Source organism: Diplotaxodon limnothrissa, linkage group LG11, assembly GCF_057381915.1.
Source record: "Diplotaxodon limnothrissa isolate DT_005_m linkage group LG11, D_limnothrissa_male_GT1.1, whole genome shotgun sequence".
NCBI lineage: Eukaryota > Metazoa > Chordata > Actinopteri > Cichliformes > Cichlidae > Diplotaxodon > Diplotaxodon limnothrissa.
In genome coordinates, this window is record NC_140606.1 from 29,231,415 (window position 1) to 29,259,202 (window position 27,788).

General features: G+C 41.1%; 3 protein-coding genes across 7 annotated transcripts; 1 reads left to right on the forward strand and 2 right to left on the reverse strand.

Annotated features, from left to right (window-relative positions):
- Positions 1–223: 223 nt before the first annotated feature.
- tmem67 (transmembrane protein 67) lies at positions 224–14,578 on the reverse strand. 3 transcript variants are annotated; one of them, XM_085366578.1, is made up of 29 exons: positions 14,374–14,578; positions 9,957–10,045; positions 9,751–9,841; positions 9,327–9,426; positions 8,939–9,002; positions 8,750–8,821; positions 8,574–8,636; positions 8,164–8,318; positions 7,967–8,075; positions 7,708–7,794; positions 7,017–7,082; positions 6,773–6,926; positions 6,285–6,405; positions 4,661–4,766; positions 4,429–4,485; positions 4,213–4,311; positions 4,025–4,123; positions 3,850–3,858; positions 3,662–3,748; positions 3,449–3,548; positions 3,226–3,365; positions 2,991–3,131; positions 2,782–2,862; positions 2,581–2,697; positions 2,379–2,495; positions 1,033–1,140; positions 810–912; positions 580–722; positions 224–497 (listed from the first exon to the last, which is right to left on the reverse strand). In XM_085366578.1, the coding sequence occupies exons 1-29, from the start codon at positions 14,576–14,578 to the stop codon at positions 417–419; spliced, it is 2,964 nt and encodes a 987-aa protein (XP_085222704.1). In that variant the 3' UTR covers positions 224–416. The 3 variants fall into 3 exon arrangements, with proteins under 3 accessions (XP_085222704.1, XP_085222703.1, XP_085222701.1); XM_085366577.1 differs by lacking the exon at positions 3,850–3,858; XM_085366575.1 differs by lacking the exon at positions 3,850–3,858 and having other exon boundaries at positions 2,581–2,862.
- On the forward strand, positions 11,884–19,421 carry rbm12ba (RNA binding motif protein 12Ba). Of its 2 annotated transcripts, none has more exons than XM_085366579.1 (2): positions 11,884–11,987; positions 16,322–19,421. In XM_085366579.1, exon 2 carries the CDS (start codon positions 16,356–16,358, stop codon positions 18,069–18,071), a length of 1,716 nt encoding a protein of 571 aa, XP_085222705.1. In that variant the 5' UTR covers positions 11,884–11,987; positions 16,322–16,355; the 3' UTR covers positions 18,072–19,421. The 2 variants fall into 2 exon arrangements, with proteins under 2 accessions (XP_085222705.1, XP_085222706.1); XM_085366580.1 differs by lacking the exon at positions 11,884–11,987 and adding an exon at positions 14,839–16,139.
- Positions 18,668–27,455, reverse strand: LOC146623099 (uncharacterized). 2 transcript variants are annotated; one of them, XM_085366583.1, is made up of 12 exons: positions 27,391–27,455; positions 23,478–23,565; positions 21,952–21,982; positions 20,995–21,072; positions 20,760–20,899; positions 20,557–20,682; positions 20,233–20,278; positions 19,975–20,040; positions 19,522–19,868; positions 19,317–19,421; positions 18,960–19,050; positions 18,668–18,821 (listed from the first exon to the last, which is right to left on the reverse strand). In XM_085366583.1, the coding sequence occupies exons 2-12, from the start codon at positions 23,547–23,549 to the stop codon at positions 18,778–18,780; spliced, it is 1,146 nt and encodes a 381-aa protein (XP_085222709.1). In that variant the 5' UTR covers positions 23,550–23,565; positions 27,391–27,455; the 3' UTR covers positions 18,668–18,777. The 2 variants fall into 2 exon arrangements, with proteins under 2 accessions (XP_085222709.1, XP_085222708.1); XM_085366582.1 differs by having other exon boundaries at positions 18,774–19,050.
- Positions 27,456–27,788: the final 333 nt, after the last annotated feature.

The window sequence follows — 27,788 nt, forward strand, 5'->3', positions numbered from 1 at the left end:
TCATCTAAAATCCAGTGGTGACATGTAATAGCGCTGCTTACTGTCAACAAGAATCCACCAACATACCCAGAGATGTTAAATATATTGTGTTATAAATAATATTGGGTTCATAAGAATATGAGCATGTACATCATCCTTTGTTTATATAGCTACCGGATATGCTACTATTCTTTACCTAAAAAATATAATAAAATTTAATAAAAAACAGGATGATTATCATGTCATAAAAAACATTTAATCATCAAAAATATGTCAAAAAATTTGAATATTTACATCAAAATCAGCAGTAAAAAACACTTATTACAGAACCACTTATTAAAATAAGTGCAAAAAGGACAGAATCTGTAAATAGTAAACATCTGTGAAAGAAATGCAGCTAATTAACAAAGATGATATCAACAATCTAGCAACGAATTTTAAATTAGGAACCTCTCATCCACCAGAGTCTTGTTGGCGAGGTTCTTCCTTCCCAAACTGTTACGCAAAAAGCGAAATATCTGTAAAGAACGAGAAGGTTGATTATTGCCAGTACTTTTTAGGCGGTGCTGAGAACATGCAGTACGGACAACAAATACTGACCACTTGCTGCACGTATGTAAGCACAGCTGCAAGCAAAAAGCTCTGGGATCCAAGGTCGACGACACAGAAGAACAAGGTGTCAAAGATCAGCAGTGTGGCCTCGTTTCCATAATACAGCACGTTACTAAAAGTGTGCGCCTTATCTGCCACGAGAAGTGCAAACAGACATCATGTACACACACGTAGGTGGAGACAAACAAACTGAAATGTACTCTGGCCCAGACCATCACCATTGTAAAAGATGCTCTTCTCAGTGGGTTCAAGAAACTCCATCCCTATGACACTCTCAAACATCAGCTTGTCCTTCACTATGTAGTCCATGTCAGAGTGGGCCTTTTCAAATGATACGACATAAGACAGAAATAAGCAAACTGTTCTACTAGAATCAGGTCAGATCAAACTCTGCTGCTTTTAGTTTGCTGAGTGAGTTTATTCTTGAGTGTTTGTACTAACATGGTCAATAACACATCCCAGGAAGTGGTTCATGGCTTGGTAAGCTTTGAAGTGCGGCTCGAGCGAGCTGAGCGTGGATGCGTCTGTTAGTCGTGATGGCTGGTTCCTCTGGAGGACAAGACACAATCAACTCCTTTAAAGGCACTTATGAATAAAAGTTACCAAACTGATAAAAGCTCTGAGAAAACCCCCCCAAGAAAACCACTGCTTTGACTTCATATGGTAAATGGTAAATGGCCTGTATTTATATAGCGCTTTTAATAGTCCCTAAGGACCTCAAAGCACTTTACATATCCAGTCATCCACCCATTCACACACACATTCACACACTGGTGATGGCAAGCTACGTTGTAGCCACAGCCACCCTGGGGCGCACTGACAGAGGCGAGGCTGCCGGACTCTGACCGCCACCAATAGGCAACGGGTGAAGTGTCTTGCCTAAGGACACAACGACGAGACTGTCTGAGCCAGGGCTCGAACCGGCAACCTTCCGATTACAAGGCGAACTCCTAACTCTTGAGCCACGATCGTCCCACTCATAAACATTTTCATATCCAAAATGTTTATGAGTTGTACTGCAAGGACAAGACCTGAAGCTAAAATTAGTCCGTGTGATAGTTTAGTGCAACACCACAGACAGTATAAAACATGGGTGTAGCTACCATGATGTCGCCCACTTGTTTGGGGAGTCCTGTTGCCATCTTGGTGTTTTGAAACCAGATGTGGCGAGTGGGGATGGGTCTGACTATTAAATCTGATGCTCATTGGTTAACGACTTGTCATTTCCAGCTCACTGTCAATGCTAAAACACCCTTCCTGAAACTTAGAATGACTCAAAGATACAAAACAGACTGAATGTTTTAGTCAGTATGACCTGAAGTCAGTGACTGAGAACTTAACAGTGAACAGGAAAGTGTTTAGGAAGATTTGAACAGAGGGTCTATTTTACATAAACTTTTTACAACCACATCTGTCACCCCCTGGTGGCCTTACAAAAGAATGCAAGCTTAAAGTACTTCTGTGTTGGCTTCACTTTTAAACCCCGGGAACCACATTTTATATGATTTGTGTAATACCAATTTCTACTACAAGACTGTGCAGTGATATTTGTGATGCAAAGAAAAGAAGCCAAATAACTGTAAACATCAGAGCAGCTTTTCCATGGCTGTCTGTCATTACTGGTAGAGTACATATGTTTAACAAGTTCCGTTCAGACAACTGCTTTAAACACTTTTACTCTCTTATTAGAGGGATAGGCAGCTGTACTGATCAGTCTGCAGACTAACAGTACCATTAAACAGAACATTCATAGCTGAGGTGCAGACATGACTGTGGTCAGGACTTACCCTGCTGATTGATTCCTGTATTTTTTTATAATGCATCCCCAGACGGCTGGTAAGAGACACCTGAAAGGTCTGGACTTCTGTGTTGGGGAGTAAACCCCTCTGAGCACACAGCGACTCCTTAAAAAAATAAATTAAAAAAAAGCATGTAAGTCAGCTGAAAACACTAGTGAGAGGTAGACTAAAAGCCTGTTGGGGTACATACGGCTTCTCTTCTCAAATTGTTGTTCATCTCCTCCATGTTTGTATCTGCATGTCCATGAACCGAACGGCCATGAATGTAGTATCCAAAGCAGCGATATGATAAGATAAACACAGAAATCTGCACAGAAACAAACACAAAAAAAATGTTTATCCAGGCCATAAAGACAGAAAAAAATGGCTTCATGCAATGCCCGCTACTTACATTACTGACTGAGCAGAGATCTACAAACTGACGGATTTTGTCCTCCACAAAGTGTGCATAAAACACAGTGAAGAAAATCACCTGTAGGGTTTAAAGGACATCTTTTAAGGGGTTCAAAGGGGTACATTTCACTGATACCTTAGGAAAGAATGAGGTGAGAATGGATGTGAAGGAAAGAAAAGTTAAGTGAGCAAATGGAGGCTGTGCACCTGCAGAAGCCCAATGCAGAGCCACAGCAAGGCTGCCACACCATAGCGCAGTGTCAGGCTGTATGAGGGGGTGTATTCTTCGGGAGATCGCTGTAAATTTGACCAGGGGTCCCTCAAGGCCAGGTTTGAGAAGCCCAGCACCTAGATAAGACAGGATGGCATGTCAGCAACAAGAATTTGAGATGTAGCAAAAGCTGCAAAATGAACAAAAGGGCCATAATTGTGGGAGATGTACCTCAAGGAAGAAAAGCACAGTCATGATCTGAAAAGTCGGACTGATCTTGCGGATTGTCTGAATCTCATTCCATTCATTGGCCACAAAGTAAGTCCTCCAGATGCTGACTGGCGAGGTGTCATGTTTTGATTCGCCACTCACTGAAACAGTAGTCAATGTGGATAATTATTTTAAGCAACTAGTCATTTACCACTTATGAAGCTAAAAGTAAGCATGTTGATACCTGGCACAGATCTATTAGTTTTAGTTCGTGGCCTCTCCCAGTCGATGAGAAATATATCAACCGTAACCTGCAGGGCCAGCTTATGGAGAAACTGGACAGCCTTGGATACAATCACACCAAATAACACATTTTCAGTATTCCAGATTGAAGCATACCATCTAGCTTTCAGCAAGGATACTGCTCATTGTTATATCTGCTCAGCTGGTGTCTAACCTTTAGAGCAAAGGCGCAGCCGATGTATGTCACAAACTGCTCCTCCTGAGCCGGCAGTGGTAACAGGACTGACACAAACTGTTGGGCCTAAGCAGACACAGACACAAATAAGTACCAGAAAGCAGCAATCACTACATCTAAATATTAACAGTGCTGATAAGGAAAGGTAGAGGAGGAAAAAAACTTGCCTTTAATGTCTACAGAGTGGAGAGAAGAAAACAAAAGCTGTTAAAAGCCATGCAAAAAGACTGAAGTGGAAAAAAAACTAGAGAAAGGAGACATTGACATTCATATTAAAGAGCTCACAAGAATAGAAATAATCCTATAAAAGAAAGACCTGCTGTTTAAGGGAATGAGACATACTTTGTAAAAGATAAGCCAGTAGAGTCCAGTTCCCACAGTGACAGCAAAGAAAACATTGGCCAGGTCACCAGCATAAAACAACAGAAACTTCACCATCGTCTGAAGAAAGACAGGAGAAACCAACATTACTTCATGTGGTTACAGCGACAGATAGTTCTGAAGTACATTAAAGGATAAAGGCACAGGACCTCCAGATCAATGAAGGAAGATGCAATCCTCCTCTTCCAGCTGATGGTCTTCAGCAGGGAATAGAGCACGGCCACCCCACCCAACACACCCAGAGCAATCTAAGCAAGAAAAAAAAAATCAGAGTTGATCCTGCATCGCTTTTTGCTGTAACAGCAGCTGCATACAAGAACTCCTCCCCTGTGTTTCATCAACATTTCTTTCAAACTTTTACTCACATCTGTCTTTAAGCGAGCCTCACTCTGATCCATCTCATACTCTACAGCAAAGGTTGTCTAGAAGAACACAAATTAATTCAGTGCAAACACTCAAAAACTTGCTTCGAGATAAACAAATCAACTAATTTAGTCAAACTTAACAACTGAGATCAAGGGATTAGGTGTAATCGTCAAAATTAAGCTTTAAACGAAAGCATAATGACAACAATGTGCGAGTGTGCGACCCACTCACAGCCACAGTTTGAGTGTTGAGATCCGTGATGAGAACATCTGTGTAGGTCACAGTCATTAGAGGGGGAAACACCTTCCCTTCCTGGGTTCGTGGAACCAACTGAAACCTACCAAACACGTCTCATCAATACCAGCAAAACCAATCAATCAATCAATCAATCAATCAATCAATCAATCAATCAATCAATGCTTTATTCGCCACATGCAGGTTGCCCTGCAGTGAAATGGGACCCCCCTGACCTTACACACACAACACAGACATTAAATGGGGATACAAGTCAGAGATCGGTAGCGTTACAGAAAAAACACTGAAATATACACAACAATGGGAAAGTACAAGAGGACAAAAAGAGACCTCTACTGATGCTGTGCTTCCATGGTAGGACAGCATGAGAACAGGAAACAAAAAAACTCCTCTGCACAAAAAGCACATAAATGTCCACAGCACAACTTGTGAAAGACATTACAAGCCACAGGATTGGGTGGGGGGTGAAGAGTAATCCGAAGCGAACACAGCAGCCGCCCTGCACAGCGCTACCATTCCAGCGCCGCACACAGACCCGCCGTGTTCCCACGCAGGAAACAAGCATCGAAGGCGTTTGGAAAGGGAGGGGGATGAGTGCATGTTTATCAGTGTAAGTGTGTGCGTGTGCGTGTCCAGAGTTCAGCTGAGACAGTGTCCTCCGCCCTATCAGGCTAAGTAAACAGTCTGCCAGCCAACCCAGGTGGCCTTGCATTGAATGGGAAGAATAGTCAACACACAGTCATTATCTGGGAGTTTTTGTTCGGCTCCAGCCTTGGACACTCCGACACTGGTCTCTCAATCTCCCGTTGGAGAACCGCGAGCCTCCCCATGATGGTATCAAACTTCCGTTCCGTGGTGTTGTCATTCTTTTGACTCTGAGACCCCACAACTGCAGTGAGCCGTTCTGCGATGTGATCCAACTTTCGCTCAAAGATGTCATTTTGAGCAGGCCTCTCCTTGATGTATCCCAATATACGCTCAATGGTGTTATTTTGAGTCTTCACAGCAGCTGTAAGCGTCTCCAAGGTCTTAACCATGCTGCTTTCGTTGTGAGAAGTCGCGCCTCGTCCCATCGTTTCAATCCCAGCGGGCAGCCTTGGGGTGGTTTGAACAGCCGGTTCCGCTCTCTTAATTCTCCGATAAGCCAGGGCCAAACCAGCTCCGATCAGCAAGAACCCTGTTATCATGGTTCCGAATAGGCAGATATCTTCAGCGTCCTCGATCGACAGTTCCGCCAGGCACATGAGCCTCCATTTCTGCCACCCGTCCATCGTGTATCCGGCAGGAAAAGTCCCTCCAGGGCACTCGGGCTCTCCCGAGCCCAGACTTCTCGTTGAGAAAAGGGTGTCAATAGCATTCAGAGACCAGTTGATCAAATCCATAATTCTCTTTTAGGTCTTAGAGAACGACAGTGAGAGACTGTTCCAGGGAAAGTAATACACACAAGACAGGACAAGGACACAAGAGGCTAAGCAGGGAAGATAAGGGGAAGGAGGAGGAGGGAAAAAGTGCGACCGCCTTCGCCGAGAGCCAAACGAGAAACCATCATTAAGAACTCATAAAAAACATGAGTTTCCTTATTTCCACAGCGGGAGCCTACCTTATTTTAACACTGCTGGCTACACGGATGACTTTAGGCTGAGAACTTGTGCTCTTTTCTCTTCCGCTCAGGGTGTCGACGAGAAACATTCGTCGAGACAAGTACCAGTTGTTCATGCTCTCTGTATAAAAACAAAATCATTTGTCAAAGAAATGCAAGCAAAAACACACTTATAGCTGTGAAAAAGTATTTACCCCCCTCCTTCTTATTTTTTGGCTGCATATTTGTCACACTTACGTGTTTGAGGTCATCAAACAAATTTTAATCAGAAGAAGAGAACCTGAGTAAACAAAAAATAAATAAATTCTGACACAGTGCCAGGTAAGGTCGGATAGCTTTTTCCCCCCTTTAATAAACCATCATTTAAAAACTTCATTTTGTACTTACTCTGTCTTTCTTTGTTTGATTATTTTTTGTTTGATTATTGGAAACATGTAAGTGTTTGTGGGGGGCAAATGCTTTTTCACAACAGTCTATATAAATCCAACCTTGGTTGATGAATCTTCCATTGTATTGCTGGTTCTGGATCAGTGTGGGCAGGGGTAGAAGTTTTGTGTTTTCTCCTCCACCGAGGTCCAGGAAGACGTCATAGAACAATGGTTCGGGGTGGGTGGCAAACAGCTGTGCTACTGAGAGAACACACTGCGCACACACAGACAGCTTATATTACCACTCAGCATTTTAGAGAGTTTGTATTCTTTTTCTCAGTCAAGTGAAATAAAAGAAACTCACACTTTCTTTGTAAGCTGTCCCAAAGCTGAAGGCTGCTGCCCGTTTGGTTTTTGGCTGTGGACAAAGCTAAAAGAGCGAGGAGAGGAAGACGACAACATGCTTAACACGGAAAAACTCCAACTCTTTTAGTTAGGTAAGAATCACAGAATAAGTTAACAAAACTATCGGAATACTTCATGTAAAGGATAACATCATGACACAGTGATTCTGTTACACTCGATACATCGCAAGACAATAATCTGCAATACAATTAGACATCTTTACAGAGAAACAAAAACTAACATTAAAAGGCAAAAAGGGGAATATTCACTGTTTCGTTTTCTTATTAGTAATAAACTCACAAAATGTCCCAATTTACAATTACAATTTACATTCACTGGACACTTTAAATAGTCTTAATTCTTCATGGCACAGATTTGACAAGGTGCTGGAATCATCCCGTAGAGATTTTGGTCCATATTGACATGACAGCATCGCACAGTTGCTGCAAATTTATTGGCTGATAATACATGATGTGAATCTCTGGTTCCACCACATCCCAAAAGCGCTCTACTGGATTGATATCTGGTGATTGTGGAGGCCATTTGAGTACAGTGAGTTCACTGTACTCATTTGGCTCTTAAACAGCTTCTGCAAATAAGTCTAATTTTCTAAGGGGCTGTGCTGTAGAGTAGTATTCAAAGGGTTTTACCTGCAGATTTTGTCCTCCCACTTGCTCCCATCTGAGGAACTCTCCTCTGACATTGTAGACAGCAGCAAGCAGTCTAAAGTCTGTGTTCTGACAAAAAACACACACAACAAAAATGTCAATTAAAAGAACATTTACTTTTTAATTTTACATCTCAATTTAAGGTGCCAAAAAATGTTTATTTACTGCTATCATTGTCTTTCACAGTTATTTTCATTACTATTCTGTTTTAATGTAAAGAGGCTTAAAGTCAAGTACTTACCTTGTTTTTACCTCTGAAGCTAAACCCAATTGGAACAGGATCAGTCTGAAGCACGCGAATGGCAACTCCTGGTTCATCCCCGTAATAAAGCCACGGCAGATTAGCTCTCCTGAAGAGTTGTGAGCATTCACTCAGGGTAAACTACAACAGGATTCATTCACGTTTACAGAAAGGTCGCATAATTTATACATGATTACCAGTAAGAAATGCCTTGGGTTGAGCTCAAAGCAGCCCTGAATCTGAAGATGTTGTTGAAGAGTGCACAGGCATCTGTAGATGCACTGCTGAAAGAGTGCATGTTCATCACACACATGTTTCCAAGAGCCTGACACGCCGTCAGGTTGGAGAAGCCCTGTAGGAACACGACTTGTTTACACAGCACTGCTAAATACATCAGAATAATACCGGCACACAGCACTCGTAACAAAGCACATTACACATATTTTAAAAGCCACCTCAGGGGTTGGCTTTAAAAAAAATCTAATGATTTGTGACAAGTGACATAGTAGGGACATTGTTTATGACAATATTGGAATGTGACTTAAACTTGCTTCCCATGATTTTAGATGAAGAATTACTTATAAAATACATAAAGTCTTGGATTTACAAGGCAAGCTGAGGAAGAGGAGTAGAGGTTTTCCAGGAACCAGGCTGACTGGACACTGAACTTCTGCAAGGCGAAAAACAGATCAGAGTTTAAAAAAAAAAAAAAAAGACAAAGAAAAAAAGAACAAAAAAAACCATCAAAAAATTTACCAAGAAATCAGAGAGAAGGAGACTCACCAACTGAGAATAAGTGACAGTGGGATTGACATTGGTGGAGATGATACCAGGAGGGAAACATAAACCTCCTCCCTGGGGAGAGAGAAAAAAATAAATCACAAAACAATCACAGATGCAATCCTATAGCCTCTTAATTTAATGATGTGGGATGTTTAAGATGTCAAAAGGGTCAAGATTGTCTGGACTCACCGGGACGTTAGGAGATTTACATGCACAAGAGGTATTAACGTAGGCAGCCAGACATCTCTCACACCTAAAAGGCAATTTTAGGTATCACTCCATTTCTCACATACCATACAAGCAAGATCTGCAGTCAAGGCAGACTTTACTACAACTCAGACAGAACTAGCAGGAGTAAAAACAAATGTCTGTGCATACAAAAAGAACGCTACGTCCAGATAAACAGAATCATCTTTTTGGGATCAATATTGGACATTTTAAAATCTCTAATGCTGCCTTTCTGTGCCACAGTGGAACAGTGAAATCATCTGTTTCGTTCAAAGTACAGTCTCTGAACGAAATGAGACTGTACTTAATTAATCTCTTCAAATATGCAGATTTTAGTCAGACAAAACACCTGTCTCCATTCCTGTTTGGTACCGACAAAGCAGGACTGTCTTCATCGCACGTTTCACACCTGGCCTCTTCCAAGAGGGTTCCATTGAGATCTCTTTCCACTGAAAAACAAAAACAACCTTTCATGCAGCAAATGCACAATTATTACGGTTTTTCATTCAATTTATTAGCTTATTAGTTTGAGAGGGAGATTCCCTCTGCACAGGTTGCCAACACAGGGTCACAGACAACCATGCACATTCACATTTCATGTCTTCGGGCTGTGCGATGAAGCTAGAGAGAGCTTGCATAAGCAAAGTAAGAACACACAAACTCCACACAGAAAGGTCCCCAGCTGGACGGCAGATTCAAACCCAGTACCTTCTTCTATGACAGTACCAACGACTGTACCACTGTTTACTGCATTCCTATTACCAGTGACTCACCCAGGACATCACCAGGGGGGCACTGGCACTTTCCGTCATTACTGAGGCCGCCTGGACAGCGAATACAACCAAACCCATCTTTTGTGACGCCCTGTAAATAAAAACAGAGAACACTGTAAGAGCTCACATAACCTAAGATACAAACTATCTTACATCAAATTAAAAAACAAAACAAAAATGAAATAAAAGTGAAAAACTATACGTACCGGTTTGTTTGGGAGACATTTCTCACAAGAAATGGACGCTTTATCAGTGGTAACAGTTTTGTACCCACTCTGGCAGACACAGCTCAGTCCTGAAAACAGTAAGAAACCCAATTTAAACTTTGAGGGAACACTGGATATGTTGCGTAGCTTTCAGCTCAGAGATATTAATGCAATGACAACCCCTCCAAAATGTTTTAAACAATGTTTTAACAGTGTTTTTATGTGGTGTTTATGCTGTATTTGTTTTTTTTTGTTTGTTTTTTTACAAGTAAAGACCAAGCGAAGAAGTGGCCCTGCCACAATGTGTCACAAAACAATGACAGGCACACATCCTTCTAGATTGGCAGGTTTAGTTGCATGTATCTCATTTTCTTCAGTCTTTTTTTGTTCTTTCTAAAGGAATTGTTTCTGCAGTTTCTGCAAACAGAATAAAGAGCAAATACACAGGATACAGGATGTGATTTCACAAGCTTTGATCTACACATCCTCTACTGAGTTTTCTTTTTTTTTTTATGAAAAAAAAGGGGATGACATTTATCTTCCCCTCTAAGCTTAATGCTATCTGTAGGCCAAACTACAACGAAATGAGAATCCAACTTTCACTGCCAGCACTCCTAAGTAGACTGATCCTGTATCCTTCTAAACCCACACTGATCCATGCATAGCTCTTCAATCAGCAGCAAACAAGTGCCAGCAGACATTTGGAGCATAAAAACTACCCCTGGCTAAGTAAATGAAAGCAATTCAGAGCAGCAGATTGTCATATTTTGTCATAACCCTGGCCGTGGCTCAGGGGGTTGGGAAGCGTATCTGTAACACGAAGGTCGCCGGTTCGATACCTGGACTCTCTGTCCTGGTCATCGTGTCCTTGGGCAAGACACTTTACCCTACCTCCTACTGGTGTTGGCCAGAGGGGCCGATGACGCAATATAGCAGCCTCGCTTCTGTCAGTCTGCCCCAGGGCAGCTGTGGCTACATGTGTAGCTGCCTCCACCAGTGTGTGAATGCGAGAGTAGTGGAATTGTAAAGCGCTTTGGGTGCCTAGAAAAGCACTATATAAATCCAATCTATTATTATTACTGAGTGTCAAACTGATAATCTACATCAGAAATTTGTTGCACTGTTTGTTGGCTTTGAAAGTGATGGCATAACTGCACTGATGTTCAGGAGGGGCAAACACACTCGAGTGTGAAAAGATTAACCCTAACCACCCCGTCACTCACTGTATGAATCAGAAGTTAGAACTAAGTCCTTGATGCTGGATTCCTTTAAAAGCAGACAGTTTTCATAGTCTAGATAATCTGCTGTGGTCTAGTTCTCTCTTAATTTAAGTACTGTGCAAAAGTCTTGAGGGACCCCTCATTTCTTTATATTTTGCTTCCAAGGAACCAGATCTTCTTGTAATGTTTTTTTAAAAGCTGCCTTGAACAATAGTTCTTCAGTTTTTCTCAGTGTAATCCTTATACCCAACAATTTTAAGATGATTCACATATGAATCATTCAATCATAAAACCCCCCACCAAATGGTATTTCAGTCAGTGGTGTCAAAGAACTTGTGAAAATTGAAGGAATTCGGAACACAGAGAAGTACCATCAGGTACAGCAATGTCATTAATTTATTTTCTGTGGTGCCTATAACGGGAGACGAACCCAGACGTGCCTGAAAGCGAGAGCCACGTGTGAGCTACCGATGACGATTTTTAGTTAACAAAAACCTCCATGTTTTGCAAAAACAGGCAAGAAAACTGTCCCCACTAAAGCTGGAAACGACAAACTTGTTTCATCAAATGAAGCAAAAAACAAAAACAAAAAAACAAAAAAAAAAACACTGCATGAGTACATAGAGGGTGTGACGGCACAGGAGGAGGAGATACGAGCAGCTGGAGATGTGCGACACAAAGTAAACAAATTACTCAACCAAGTGCTGTAGCACTCGGTAGCTTCACTTCATGTGACAGGAAGAGCAAACGACGGGTTAAAATCACTGATTCGCAGCTGGTTACAAACTCGACACAGGATACAACATCCCAGGTAGAAAATATTTCTTCAGTTTTTAAATTTTAGTATATGATAACATTGTACAGCTCCCAGAGTTACACGGTTAAGTTACTTTTGTTATTGTTAAACTAAAGTGTTGGGCAATCGTGTAATAAAGTGAAAGCACTACCCGTTATGCTCTTTTTCCTTCTTACATTTGATTTATGTGGTGACTCTATAATGCTGCTGCTGCTGGCACTTTGTGGGAAAAGATTCACACTTTCGGTTCAATGGTTTCAGTGTCTGATTTGGAAAAGGAGGGAATAAAACATTCAACATTTCTCATTGCTTCATCTTGACAAAGATGAAGCAGCAAACATCCAAAGAAGAGCTTTAAATGTCCTCAAAGAAGCCTGGAGAACGTTTCCTGAAGAGTACTTAAGACATTACGAGAACGTTGGTCTAAGAAAGTTCACGGTGTGATAAAGAATAAAGGTGATCATAATAAATATTGGCCTTCAAGCTGGTTAGAATTGAATAAACTCTGTTTTTGCCCTATCTGAAGTATTTTTATTTTGTGAAAGATTGAGAAACACCGTCAAAAGTGAAAAAAAAAGGACCTAACATCCAGTCTTTTTATGGTTAAAGTGATACATAGTGCTAAAACAGAGTTTATCCATATGTAATTTTGCTAATAGGGAATCCTACTTAACTCTTTCTAGAACATAATCAAGAGTAAACCTGATCAATATGATGAATGAGAAAATGTGGTTTGAGTAATAAAATGGTTTTAATGCTTGACTTTTGCCTAGATTCTGGGCACATTGTTACAACTACGGTGTGTCCTTGTCTCTCTCTATGCGAGTGAGAGCACTAAGCGGGCAGCGCGTAAAAGACAGAGAAATGTGAGTCTCTGGTCCATCATGCATGATTTTGAATAAAAGAATTATATTGAGTAAGTTGCAATTGATAAACACAGAGTCATGAAGACAAAAGGTATATTCACATGTGACAGAGCTGAAAAGAAGTAAAGCAGTTGAAGTGTCATGATATCATATGTAATTGAGCTAATGAGAAATCATGTTTGTGTACAACATAGAAAAAAAGAAAATGTAACTATCGTGATTAAGTGAGCTTGAATTTGCCTTAAATTATGTGGGTGAGAGGTCAGAGAGAACGGGAGAAACAATGGGATGGGCCTCAACAAGCAAGCCATGCTTGGTAAAGGGAGAGAAAGAAGGGGAAAAAATGGGAAGAGAGAGAGCAGGTGAAGTGCCTGACAAATGAGTATAAAAGAGGGCTCTTAGGAAGGCTGTTCTTCCTCTAGTTTCCTGCAATGGCTAGAGAAAATTAATCACTGCATCTTTTCCCATTTGACAATAGAAAAAACCCCAAAAACAAATAACAACAACAACAAAAAAACAACGATGGTCACCTTTTCCACATATACATATATCATACACCCATAAAGTTTGGGGAAAGCATTAGATGAGCACAGGCACTCTGGGATCTAGGATCAAGTGTGTAACAGGATCTTTTATTTAAGACAGTTTAATTACAACCTAAAATGTTGGAGACAAACTTAGTGAGGCAAGGCTGAGATGGTTTGGACAGAGGGTGGATAGTGGGTACAATTGACAAAGAATGCCAAATGTGGAGCCGCAGGGTAAGAGAAAAAGAAGAAGACCACAGAGGTTATTGATGGGAGAGGACATGCAGAGGATTGGTGTGACAGAGGAGGATGCAGGGACACAGTGAGATGGCGGTAGATGATCTGCTTTGGTGACCCCCTAAGGGGAGCAGCTAAAAGAAAGAAGGAAAAAGAAGTACAACTAAAATGAAGACCTTTATGTTACAAAATAAGGTTGAATTGGCAATAAGATTTCTTTATGATCAAAGTAATCCACAGTAGTTGAGAATACACAGCAAACGGTAACTGTGGGAAAACGGAGGCTTCTAACATGAACGGTGCTCATGTCAGAAGCCGTCATTAGTTTGAGAATTATAAATTATAAAAGAGCCATCTATTTAGCTTCCTCTCAGATTATCACAAGTCAGAAGGCTTACAGCAAGCAGGACTCCTCTGAAAGCAGTGTTTGTGTCCTCCTGTGCTCTCCAAGCGCACCTGGCTGCTTTGTGCTCTTGTTTGAAATAATATTATTTGCATGTGATCAGCTCTGTTCAGCATTACTTGCATTTCAGCTCAAACCTGCTGTCTAACTTTACTTAACGTCAAACAGACTCCGTGCATACCTCTTTATCTCAGCAGCGTGCTAGCTCCTGAGCTCATTATTTTTGCACCGAGCACCCTAGCTTACTTTGGCTTCTTTGTGGTTAGACTTAAACTTTATTTGATTAACGGTAAGACACTTTTATTTTCAAAGTGGCGTCGTTTGCTCGATTCCGGTGATGCGGTGTGATGATGGTGAGGTTAACCGACCTGTTGTGCTCCGCCGCTGATTTGGACCGCACCTCACACACGACAAACTCGAAATATCGAAAAACTCCTCCGCGCCGCAGTCTGATGGAGTCCTGAAGGGGATGGTGAACGGCTGGCACCGCAGGACGTCGATGTACATTAAAATAAACAACGTTACAGGCACTTTGTGTCTGTTAACGACAAACTGTAGCGTCTCCGTCGCCATGGTAAACAACGTTCTTCCCTTTTTTTTACCCACAGTGCTTTATGCGACGTGATGACGTGATGACGCAAATGAGTAAAAAAAAAAACAACAACCCATACCTGAAATAAAACAGTTAAATTCATTTAAAAGATTTCTATATAAAATACTTTTTTTTATTTTAGGGGAAATTAATTAGTATTAATCTGACCATTAGTTTAGCTCCATTATAAATTCATAAAGTGGATTTTCTTCATATATGAGATGTAACTTTATTTTAATTTGATTGTAACTTTATTTAAATGTGTACTTAAATGTAAATGTTTCGAATTCTGTCCAGTCCGATCCCTCCCAGTGAAAACGTTAATACCTTTAGCTCTGGTCTCCTGTCTTTTGTAAGTACAATAAATCATAGCAGGTCTGACGGCAGTCTTCTAAACCTTGCCACCTCCCCTTTCACACTTGCTGCTCTACTTCACCCTGTCTGGACGCCCTTCTTTACCTCTCTTGTGCACGGTCTGTTGCTTTGGATGGTTAACCCAAAGTATTTAAACTCAGCTTTAATTTTTACACCTGCCTCCTACATTGTTCTAAATAATATAAAGTTACTTTGATCTGCTCCTTTATTCACAAGAGGCCACCACAGCGGGTAGTTTAAAATAAAATAAATAAGGGTGTTTTCACCGATTTCACTGCAAATAGGCACATTGAAAACCTTCACTGCTTAAGGTACTGATAAACACAAGCTGAAGATCTAACCAGCTTTTCAGAAGAGCAAGATTTTAGAAAATACACCTATTGCAAAGTAGTAATTACTTGTTTTTGTTTGGGTTTTAACGTGTGAGTCATACGGGACTTTTGACAGGAAACATAATCTGCAGCTGCATCTTGCATTTCCACTTCCTTACACAAAGTACGTATGTTAATATATCGGCATAGACCTCAGGGGAGGAGAGACCGCACCTCTTAGTGATCAAGTAAGATTTTAAAAATCTAAAGATTTAAGTGAAACGCTTTAAAACAGGAGAGCAGATAGGAGATGCACAAGCCTTACAAAGAGAGTTCAGGTAAATAACTGAAACTTACTCATTTTCAAATTCATGACGGATCAATTCTTAGTTTAGGAAACCAACACTCAAGGTATGTTTTTTTTCTAGCTTTTTATGGATAAATTACTAATTTTATTTAATAATTTGCACTTTAGTAATTTGCTGAAACCATTTTTGCTCTTATTTTATTTGGAAAAAAACAACAACAACACACACATAGAAACGATGATATGTTTAGGCTCACAGGACATGATTGTGTTGAATCAACGAGGACACTGGAAAAAAGAGAGCTGAGGGCAATGTCATGCAGATTATTTTTGATGTACAGTGATGTACCAGTTCTCCCAGGAGTTACGCTCCCCTCCAGCAGGTGGCGGTAAGTCTATAAAAAAATCAACGGGGTAAGGGTTAAGCGGGAGAGGCGGGACAAAAGAGATTTTAAGCATGGGTCCATGACTAAAAGTTTAGTCGGGTTTACAGCAGTGACAACGCCCGCCATGCCAGCTTTTAACCAGTATCTGTTGTGAGTGGCTGTGGTGAGTATTTGTTCGGATTTCAAGGAAAGAAGAAAACGTGTTTTTCCTGCGCCTTCTCTTTTGCTTTCCACCAGCAGGACACGTGTTCTCACTGAATGTGCGTTTCGTGGTCGTATGCTAACACACAGCCCATATTTTGGCTCATTTCAGCCGTTTTCCTTCTCTCTCACTTTTTTTTAAAGGTATCTCATAACTTGGTGACCTGGTAGCAGCAAAATGACCATAATCCTGCGACTGAAAGGTCTGGATGCCAAGGCGGGTATTGAAGATATTCGGGCTTTCTTTGGCTCTGTGCGAATTCCTGATGGTGGAGTGTGCATTGTGGGAGGAAGGCTCCAAGAGGCCTTTATTGCATTCAACACAGAAAGAGAGGCCCAGCTGGCCATGCGGCTGACTGGAAATGTACTCAAAGGCTCTAAGGTGACTCTGCACATAAGCAAGATGGAAGAGCTGGAGCATAGATTGGAGACAGTTTTAAAGGAGAAGAAGAAAGCCTCCCACCATGCTGTTAGACTGCGACCACGTGCCGCTGTAAATCGCATGAGTTCAAATACTAGGCCTCGCGATAATACTGCAAGTCTTTCACCTTCTTCTACATACCCAGTTAGTCGTGCTAGTTCAAATCTATCTGTGAAGGCACAGAATGTTCATCACAGTCCTGCAGATATACAGACTTCAGATGCACAATCTCTTGATCCCAGTGCAGCCTTTCTTCTTGGGATTTGTACTGTTCTCCAAGGTCTTCAGCCAACCCACCAAAGAGATGTCCTCATCGCAGACTGTCCTGCTGCTGTAGGGAAAGAGGAGAGGACACCAGAGCAAACTCTAAACTCACAGCCAGGCTACGTCAGGCTCTTTGGTCTGCCACCCTCAACCACAAAAGATGATATCTGCCATTTTTTCAGAGGGCTGACTGTACAGGAAGCCATAGTAAATGTGAGGTTGGGATTAAACCATGGCTGCCTTGTGAAGTTTGCTACAATGCAGGATGCAAGTGCTGCTCTTAACTTTAACCAGCAATCACTGGGCCCCTTCTGCGTGGATGTTCGTGGAGCGTGTGAGAAGATATGGAATAGCGCGCTGCAGGAATGTGAAGATGCTGTTGATGTTGAGGCGATACAAGAACGCCACCAGTACCCTCTTAAAGAAAGTGTAAACCACAGGCAAAAATCTGCTTCTGTACTGCGCCCCAAGAGGAAGTCCATCAACCAGCTGCTAACTAATGGACCAAAAAAGCTAAAAGTTGACAGTGAGTCAGGAACTCCAGCTGTGGAGTACATTGTTATGGTAAGCAATCTGCCAAAAACGATGACCAAGACTGAAATAAAAGAGTTGTTTGGATGTGCAACCATTCCACACAAAAATGTACTGCATCTGCTCGACAAAGAAGGCAACAGAACAGACACTGCTTTTCTCCTTTTTAATCGAACTGAAGATTTCGACTATGCAATGAATCTCACTGGCTGCCACGTAGGCTCCAATACTATTACAGTCTCATCAATCACAAAGGAGGCAATGAGAGAAAAGATGAGCAAAATGCATCTTAAAAGTCTCAAGCATCGTCTAAAGCCCAAAGACCCAAGAACGAAACCAAATCTAAAGAGGAAATCTGGCCTAGTTGATGCCTCTGAGGGGTCACTGGGTGCGGACATGGGCCTGGAAGCTAAGACTTGCCTGTTTATAAGAAACATGCCGGCAGATGTGCAGAAAGATCAAATCAAAAGCCTTTTCAGCAAGTACAAAATAAAGAAGGACAACATTGCGTTACTGCGCAACAGTGAGGGAAGTGGCATCGGTGAGGCCGTGATTCAGTTTAAGTCAAAGAAGCTTGCTGCGCTGGCTCAGAGGCTCCACGGGAAAGACTTTCTGGGGACGAAGGTGCTTCTGACGTGCATTACCATGAGGCAGATGGAGGACATCTTGGCAAAATAAGTTTGACAATTTTTAGACAGCGCTCTAATGTGGACAGAGCTGTGCGAGACTGTTCAAAGCTTTATTCATTCATTCATTTATTCATTCAAGTTTTTGACCAGTTCTGTTTGTGGCAACATTTCTTGCATGAAACATGATTCTGCTTTTCTAATACCTTCCTGTTCATAAATCATTTGTACTGTTTAAAATAAATCCTGAAATACTTTGTTGGTTTATTTATTCACCAAATACAACTGCCAATGGAAAAATCCCTGTTGGATGGAAGATGGAACTTTCAGAACCTGCACCCAAGATGAAAAGAAACCAATCGAGCTAGTTATTTGTGTCCGATACTGCACAAGGAAGGTCTCAAATACAACTTCCTAACCTAGAGGATCCGTCAGCATCTGGAAATACTTTGATGGGGACATGAAATCAACCACAAACATATCTTTATGTCCATTAATAGCTTTTAATCGCTGTGAAACTTAAACTAAAATGATCAGGTAAAGTTGCTGGATACAACAGCAGACATGTAAATCCTTCCACGTTATAAATCTTGCCATATTATGAAGAAATAAACATAATTAAAACAAGGACAGCAAAAGACTGAAAACCCAGTGCATGAAAATATATATTTTTTTCAAAAGTACATGAAATCAACATCTGGACAATGACCCCTGTGCATGTAGTACAGAAAGATGAGAAGACAGACTTGTTGCATCTCTTATTTGTAATACCTGGGCGGACCGTCATTGTATCGGGATGGACCTGCAAAAAAAGCAAACTATTAATAAGTGGACAGCAAAGAATGATGCCACACACTCCTTTGGAGTCCTTCATTTAACAGTCCTTGATATTTGAGCCATGGATCCGTCATAAAAAGTCTGGGAGAAGGTGCATGTATACCTGAGAGGCCACCTGAGAATCGGTTGCTACTGCTTTGCATTCTAGGGGGTGAAGAGAAGTTTGTGGAACTCAATGATAAGCTGTTGGGCCCCTGAGGAGGAAACAGATGCCACAAAATAAATGTTTTAATCTGAGGGACAAGTGAAACATCTGAAAAAGTAAATCTGGTTTTGCTCATCCTTTCAGAGCAAAGGAAACCTAGTGCACACAGCTGAAATGGTTAAAATTAAATTAGAACTTTAGTACTCAGCTCGCCAAATAAGGTTTGAAGGCTGATCTTTAGTGTTTGGTTTCAAAATTATTTCTAGGATAGATACTGTTAAAAAAAAGAAGAAGAAGCAACAACTCAAAACACACCCCTGAAACACTCCTGAGTCGATACTCCATCAGCACATCTGTTAGTTTCTGCGTCACCTTCAGCACCAGCTGGGCATCGCTCTCATTCTCTATCCTGAAAGTATCCTAAAAACACATTTTGTAAAATTACTTTCTGAATATAAATATGAATATAAAAAAAAAAGAAAAAAAGATGCTGACTTTAAACCTATTGTAAGAAACCTACCAGGTATGTGAGCAAAGTATGGGGAAGGCTGCTAGATTCTGGAGCTGCCCCCATTAATCCCGGCCTGTCCATTGGTCTGTCCATCAAGCTACTACCCATCCGGTTGCCCTGGTACTCGCCTGAATACATTTTGTTTGGACGTTCATCCAGCAGTCCACTCCTTCTATAGGTGTCTCTTCCACTACCTGAACCGCGACCCATATTATCCATGAAATTTCCCCGATCCATACCAGAGTCAGAAAAGTCTTCCCTGGAGGAGTAGCCTCCAAAGCCGGACTCCCCAAATTCATCTACGGGATAATCAGGATGAAACTCCCCTGGGAATCTTGATTCAGAGAACCTGGGACCTGTGAGATTCAGGTTTATTACATTTCAGTTCACATATTTTTATTTTAATAGAACAGAGATATTCATGCACACTGAGAAAATTAATGTCAATCACAAAGAACTCGCCAAAGGGTGGCCCCATTTGTCCCATTCCTGGAGCTGGTGAAGGCCCGGCTTTAGGAATAGCAGAGCCTGTGATGGAAGGATGTGTGAAATTAACAACTAATGCGAAATAATGGAAATCTTTTAGTGTTGTTGAATGCTAAGCTAAGCTTTGACCCCAGCTAAGTAGGAAAAATTGTTATTTATTTTTTAAACTGAGAAGCTGATCTTAGTTTTTGAGAACTTAAAAACATTGGATGCAAACAGAGCAGAATAACTTACGTAGTCCTTTAAAAGCAGGAATGTCAAAGGGCTCCCTGAGGATCACCTAAATGTGACAACGGGAACAGAAAATGATCAAATCCAACATATTGTTAAGTGCACCCACCCCTCGAATGTAAACATGGGAGACTTTTAGCCCCATCTGCAATATAAAAGTTTTATGTGGACCAAACAAAGATGAAGTTATCTGGCAGTACCTTGGAGACAGAATTTGAACTTTTGTCTAGTAAGAGAAAAGTAAAAATCCCAGAGCAAACACACCAATTCAGCAGACCAACATTACATATAACATAAAAACTGAACTATCACAGGTGTAGCGCTCACCTTGATTTGTCCCCTCCCCTCCGTCTTTTCAAATTCAGCCGCAGCTTCTTTAATGGATTTTCTGATAGCAGGGTCTTTCACGGCATCTTCCTCCTCATGCGTAATCTTGTCAGGGTGGGTCTTTTTCTGTGTGAAAATCAGAATAAAACAATGCAAATGATTCTGCAACCTCGTGTGCAGACTTTGAAACAGACAACACTCACCATGTATCTATAGCAGTGTTTCCAGCCTTTCACATGGTCAACAATGTCATGCTGCAAGCTGGCCATGGCGCACAGTTTGCACTGGTAGTGTGGAGGGACAGATTTACTGGGGCTGCGGTACTCCCACACATACTGAAGGCCTGCAGACACAATGATTATTGATTATTCACTTCTTTATGCAAGAAGGAGAGGAGGTAAAGTAGATAGATGTGAGGAAAATCCCTACGCTGCTTACCAATCACACAGTCTGTGATACCCTTCAAGATTTTGTTGAGCGAGGGCACAGTATGGATAGAAGATCCTTTGGAGAAAACTGGGAAAACATAATAGTGGTCAGCATTAAGTAGAGGCTGAATTTATAACTAAAACAAGACATATCCTGAAAACTAGTAAAAAACTAATTGCAATTATACTGTACTGTTTCACAACCTGCAATGTTTAATGGACTGGAATTTATTCCAGATTTTACATGGATGGATCAACCCAAACTTCCCATGTGCGCTTGGGAGAAAAAACAAACAAACAAAAAATAACAGGAGCTCTAAGTTAACCCCCATTTAGGCCCAAACTGAGCTGCAGAACAACACATCCCGTGATGCACTGCTTCTCACCGTGCGCAGCCGCAGAGCGGTAACTTCTGTGTTGCATTCACCAAAGCATTCCTTTTGCAAACGCACGATAAAATTAACACATAATTTAAAAACAAAGTCAAGCCAGTGTAACACAGGCAACTGGTAAAAAATTGATATTGCATTCAGCAGTATTAAAAAGAAACAAGTGCATTAAAACTTAATTAGTAACCAGTGCAGATGCATGGTAGCATAAGCCATGTGTCGTGCGCTTTTAAGGATAATGGTGCTGCTCTTCAGTGTAGCAACATCTTAATGAGACTGGGTTGGGTTGTTATTAAAATTATTTAGAAAACGTCCAAAAACCATTCCGAAAACTGGACTTCTAAATAGGAAACTTTTAAGCAGGAAATGTTTTGCGTGAATACTTTTGCAGTGATCTCCAAAGACCAAAACAGTAGACTGCACCACATAAGACTCACCACCCCCATCCTCAAATCTCTGAGGTTGTGAGCCTCACTGAGTGGTGAACATGCCACCACACGTGACATGAAGCATGGAAACCAAGGTCTCAAGCTTCAACTCTCAACACTGGAAGTGGCACCGTGTGTAAAAGGACTTACCTATATCAGCAGAATGCTGCAGCTGCCTTCTCTGTCAGCAGAGGGAATAAACCCACGAGAAGGAGAGAGACACACAGGAAATTAGTGACAGGATGACACTAAGCAGAGGACTGAACTCCTTGTCCAGGTCCGCCACACAACCATTACGTTCTCATCCTCTTTGACGCCTGCATTAAGCAGTGACAGTCACAGGAATGTGTATAAATGGTGTCTAAATCCTCACCAAGTGAGAATGTAGACCAGCAACAATTTGTTACTACAGGGAAGAAACTGGGTTGTTACACCTGCCGCAGTGGCCGCACTGAGGGAGGCTGAGGTCAAGACCTCAGCGATCTGACAATGAAACTGGTAGAAGAGAACATGCTCTTCTACCACCGTGCACTGTGGTCAGTGTGATGTGTTTGAAAGCCCCAAATTTGAGCTTGACAGACAACAGCAAACAGAAACCCTTTGGAAACAACTAAACATACACCCCCTTCAATGATAAGAGTGATGTCAGCTGTGTGAAATATGGAGGTGGTTCCCGTTAGAGGCAGGTGCTGAGGTGGACGCCACTTCATTTGAGGATACCTACTAATAAAGAAAACATATTTCCAAGCATACAACTTTCTTCAAGATAAGCAAAAGGAGATAAGACAGACATAAGCAGCCAAAAATTGAAGACACTGAGTTTAGATTATTGAAGTTAAATATCTAAGCAGAAATGTAAATAATCACTGTAATTCCTGCAGTGATTTACTATTTTGCAGCTAATTTACATTTTAAGTAACTGCATGTTACTGATAAACACCAGGAGAGTGTGGTTTGGAGATAGAAATCCAGGACTGAGGGTACTCTGCTGTAAAGTACTGACTTCACCAGTGGAGCTTTGTTCACTGGTGGGAGATCATAATTTTTGTAGCAAATAATGAACTTTTGAGTTTTTAACCTCATGCACAGTGGTTGTACAGAACGGTGACGTGTCTACTACCTGCCGTTTAATTGAGCAGTGATGTAACAACGTCTCTTAGGGAAAAACTGGACTGGATATGTCGCCATTGACTTTAAGTCCTCGAGGATTTGAATCAGCAAGTGATCCGTGACTACCACTTTTGAATGTGACAGCGCTCAGTAGTAAAAAATGAGTGGCCTGCCATGTGGTACCGTTTAAGAGAAGCCAGTTTATCTCACTTTAGAATATATTCGGAACACCAACGTGAATAAAACCAGTGTTAAAAACAAACAAACAAAACAACAATTCTTTAAACCACAACAGGTTTGACAGGCCGCAGACGTGAGGCCAGAGCCAGTGAATATTGTCTTCAGTAACAAGACTGCAAATGAAGCAGGCCTGATGGCACAGGAGCAAGCAGGAAGCCCACAAGTTCAGGGCTGCTGCACCCCGGCACTCCATCAGGTACCACAACAGCAAAATTTGGGGAGGATGGGGGGATATTATAGGAAATCCCACATTTTTACTTTAGGTTTTTGATACTGCACACTTGGGCTCATGTGGCACTGAAGTAGAGCCAAGGACTGACACTTACCTTTGGATTCTTCTTTGGATTTGGGGGCCCACTTTGTGGTGGAGGCTGGTTTCCTGAATTCTCATCCTCCATTTCCTCAGCTTTGTCACTACAAGACAAATGATGTCTTATTGCTGGTTATCAAATCATTACACATACTAGAACTAATTGCACAGTTAAAACTAGGGATGCGTGCAACCAGTTGACTAATCGTCGCTGTGTCACTAGTCAACATTAAACATACTCGTTGTTTAATCTAATTGTTCTAAATTAAATTTTTTAAGTGATGCCCAATGCTGCTAAATTGTTATGCAGCCATCTGTCACTAGATGGAGCATCGGTGTTGAAAAATGCCACAAATCTGTTACTCTAGGTCTGATTTTTTTGTTAACACTATAATTGTTAATTCTTTTAAAGATGAAAGAATGAGACTCCAGATACAAGTGGCAGAAATGCGCTTTCTCTGAAAAGTGGATGAGCTTTTCTTTAGTGATAGGGTGAGCAAAGTAGAGCTCTGAACTGGGAATTTTAATTTACTAAAAGCTGCTGATCATAGAGGTATGGGACATGGGATTGTAAGAGATCGGATAAATAACTTGGAGCAAGCCCATGCAAGCACTTATATGTGAGAAACAATATTTTAAAGAGGACCAACATGCTATGTAGCAATTTAAAAGGTTATATGATAATTCTTCCAACTATTTCTTGGGAATCAACTGGTACATGGAATCAGCAGCATTGTGAGCTAACTGCAATTGTAACAATTATGTTTTTCTCAGTCCAAAATACACTATATGGACAAAAACATTTCCTAATATACTATAACACCACTGCAAAAGTCAGTTTGTGAAATTTCTTCCCTAATAGATATTCCACAATCGGTGACCATGTAAAGTTACAGAGCAGTATCGCTGAGATGGATAGTGTGTAAAAGCCACCAGTGCTCTGCTGACTCAGTAACTGCAGAGCTCCAAACCTCCTGTGGCATTGACATCAGCATGAAAACATTGCCCAAGGGGCTTCATGGTATAGGTTTTCCATAACTGAAGAGTAGTACCTCCTAATTCAGATCAAGGTAATGGCTCAGTCAAGAGTAAAAATATAGAGCAACCTGATTGCAGCTACTAAAAAACAACCAAACAACTAAAACCTTAACACCGCATGGTCGATGTATTAAATATTTTCACATTCTGCAAGTTGTGGTGACTAGATGCCTGCCCAGAGTTGCACACCCACAACTACTTTTGACCACAAGGTGACTGCACAGGTCTGATAGAAGGAAACCTTTCTGGAAACAGTCACACTCTTATTTGGACTGACAGTAATTACTCTCAGAAAAACTGCTGAAGCTTTACAAATAATTACCATTTAATTTATAAATGCAGACAGATTGGCAACATGTTGCCCATCACTCTGAATGAGTCTGTGTCAACGAGCACAATTCGAGGGTACTCGACATAACTGACTGCAAGCTGGTTGTAGTCTGCTTATATTCTTGTTGGAAAAAAAGGTTGCTGAGTATAAATGTAATAGTTAAATGTGAATTTGTGCCCATGTTTAGGCAGATACACGATTTTCACGATTTCCAACAATTTACCACAGTTAACTGCTGTGTTATAAACAAATTGCATGTAATCAGTAATAATTGACAAAATGAATAGCAATACTTATAGCAGGTTTTAGTGACGCTGTTGTATGTTTATACAATCTCAGTAAAAATTAAATGAAGTGAGATAACTTCATTTTGTTGGATAAAACATACTGACAATCACAATAGTATAAATACTCTACGCGAGCACTCAAAGCTCTTTTACACAACATGCCTCATTCACCCATTCAGCACTTTTTTCTACACCTGCTTTCTGTCCAACATACACACACATTCAAACTCAAATGAACGCATCTGAGAGCAACTTGGGATTCACCGTCTCATCTGGCATGCAGATTGGAGCAGCCAACCTGAGTAGATGATCTCCTCTACCCTCCTGAGCTACAGCCACCACAAAATATGGTGGCTGCATTAGTACTGTGATAAGATCACGGGGACTTCACAAGGGTGAATACTCAAATCTTGATGTGTTAATCACTCGTCCTCGGATCACACTATATGTTGTAAGATATGTAACGTCTTTTAAAATATGCAAATCTATACTATATTTTAGAGTTTGATAATGTTTATCTGATTGCAAAAAACAAAAAGGAGAATTTATAAATTTATAACATTTTCTCTAAGTTGCGACTTTCTGATCCAGCCAGGTGATTAGCTGTTAAATTTGTTTTGGGAAACGTGCTACACCCCATCTACATGTGCTTTCGAGGACTAGCCATTCAAAACAAAGGGCAGTATTGTTACTACAGACAATACTTTTTAAACGATCTTAGATTTCTTTTTTCAATATTTTAATAACTTTATCAACGAAACAGAACAGCAACAGTACTGGTGAAAACACCACCGTTATTGGACTCATCTCGGACGGGGACGAGTCTGCCTACAGGAGGGAGGTTGAACGTCTGGTGTCCTGGTGCAGCCACAACAACCTGGTGCTGAATGCCCAGAAGACAGTGGAGATTATTGTGGACTTCAGGAAGCACACAGCCCCACTCCCCCCCATCATCCTGACTGACACCCCCATCACCTCTGTGGACTCATTCCGCTTCCTGGGTACCACCATCACCCAGGACCTGAAGTGGGAGCCCACCATCACCTCCGTCATCAAGAAAGCCCAGCAGAGGATGTACTTCCTGAGGCAGCTGAAGAAATTCAACCTGCCAACACGGACGATGATGCAGTTCTACACTGCAATCATCGAGTCCATCCTCACCTCCTCCATCACCGTGTGGTACGCTGGAGCCACTATCAGGGACAAACAGAGACTGCAGCGTGTTGTGCGCTCTGCTGAGAAGGTGATTGGCTGCAGACTCCCATCTTTGCAGGACCTGTACACCTCCAGGACATTGCGGCGTGCAGCTCGGATCTCAGCTGACCCTTCTCACCCTGGACACAGTCTGTTTGACCTGCTCCCCTCAGGCAGGAGGCTCCGGTCCATTCGCACCAGAACCTCTCGCCATAAGAACAGTTTCTTCCCCTCTGCTGTTGGACACATGAACAATAACCATATGACTGTACCCGCCACTAACACATGACCCTACGCTGTGTCACTGCATCATTCCATGTTTGGCACTGATCACCACCTGCACTCATGTATATATCTTTCAACGTAGCACTCTTAATTCTTATTCTCATGTATATATCTCATGTATATCTCATGCACATATCTTTCCACGTAGCACTTTTAATTCTTATCCCTACTTTTATTTTTTTCCATGTCTATTTAAGTGCTATTTATGACACTATGTTTGCACTGAAGCACCGCAGCAATTTCCTAATGTTGTAAACCTGCTCAATATTTGGCAATAAACCCCATTCTGATTCTGATTCTGAAAAGGTAGCAGCGTAGGCGGAAATAAATCTAAGTAATACAAATACAAAAGAAGAAAGGGCCACCTTTAAAAAAAATCTTGTAATATTGAAAACTCAGTTTTAATTATCTTATATTTGTATTTAAGTAATTCATATCTATTTTGCTTATAATTATCATTTGAATGCAGGAACAACAACGAAACAGGGAGTCTCAAAAGTGTTGTCTTTTAGTTAAATATTATCACCAGAAACACAATTTTCTGCAGTATCGCCCAAACAAACTTCAATGCGTCGTAGTTTTATTTAAAAAACAAAAAGATTTAAAGACGTCTCGTTTCTTTAATCATCAAATGTTAGCGCTGTTAGCTGTGGGAGGGCCACAAGCAGAGCCTTAATTTACATAAATTATTTGAAAAGAAAATGTGCCTGTAAGACACATCTTAGCGACCGCAAACGCCACATATGATAGCTATCCACATAACGTAATCAAGTGTATTATATTATCAAACTTACACGAGATAATTAAGTGCAAACCGCGAGTTCCTCCTAGCTCAAGGTGAAAGGAGAATACAATACAAACCGAGCTTCGGGAGAAGATTGTAGTCTGATGAACTCGCCGGTTAAAAAAAACCAAAACCAAAACATGATGTAGCGCTATTTTGTGTCCGCGCTTCACAGAAAGACCTAATCTATTCTCTTAGAGGAAACAAAATGACAATTATTATCATTTATTTGTGCTTTCAATTTTATTATAAACTATTAAGTTAATTGTTCCAAGGCATCTTCGAGGGCAGCTTTTTTTTTGGTGCGTTTATTTTATACACCGCATTAGCGTCCAGCAGCAAAATTGAAGAGAAATAGTGAATTACCTAAGAAAAGAAGGCTTGTGTTTTTCATTTTATTTCAAGTTT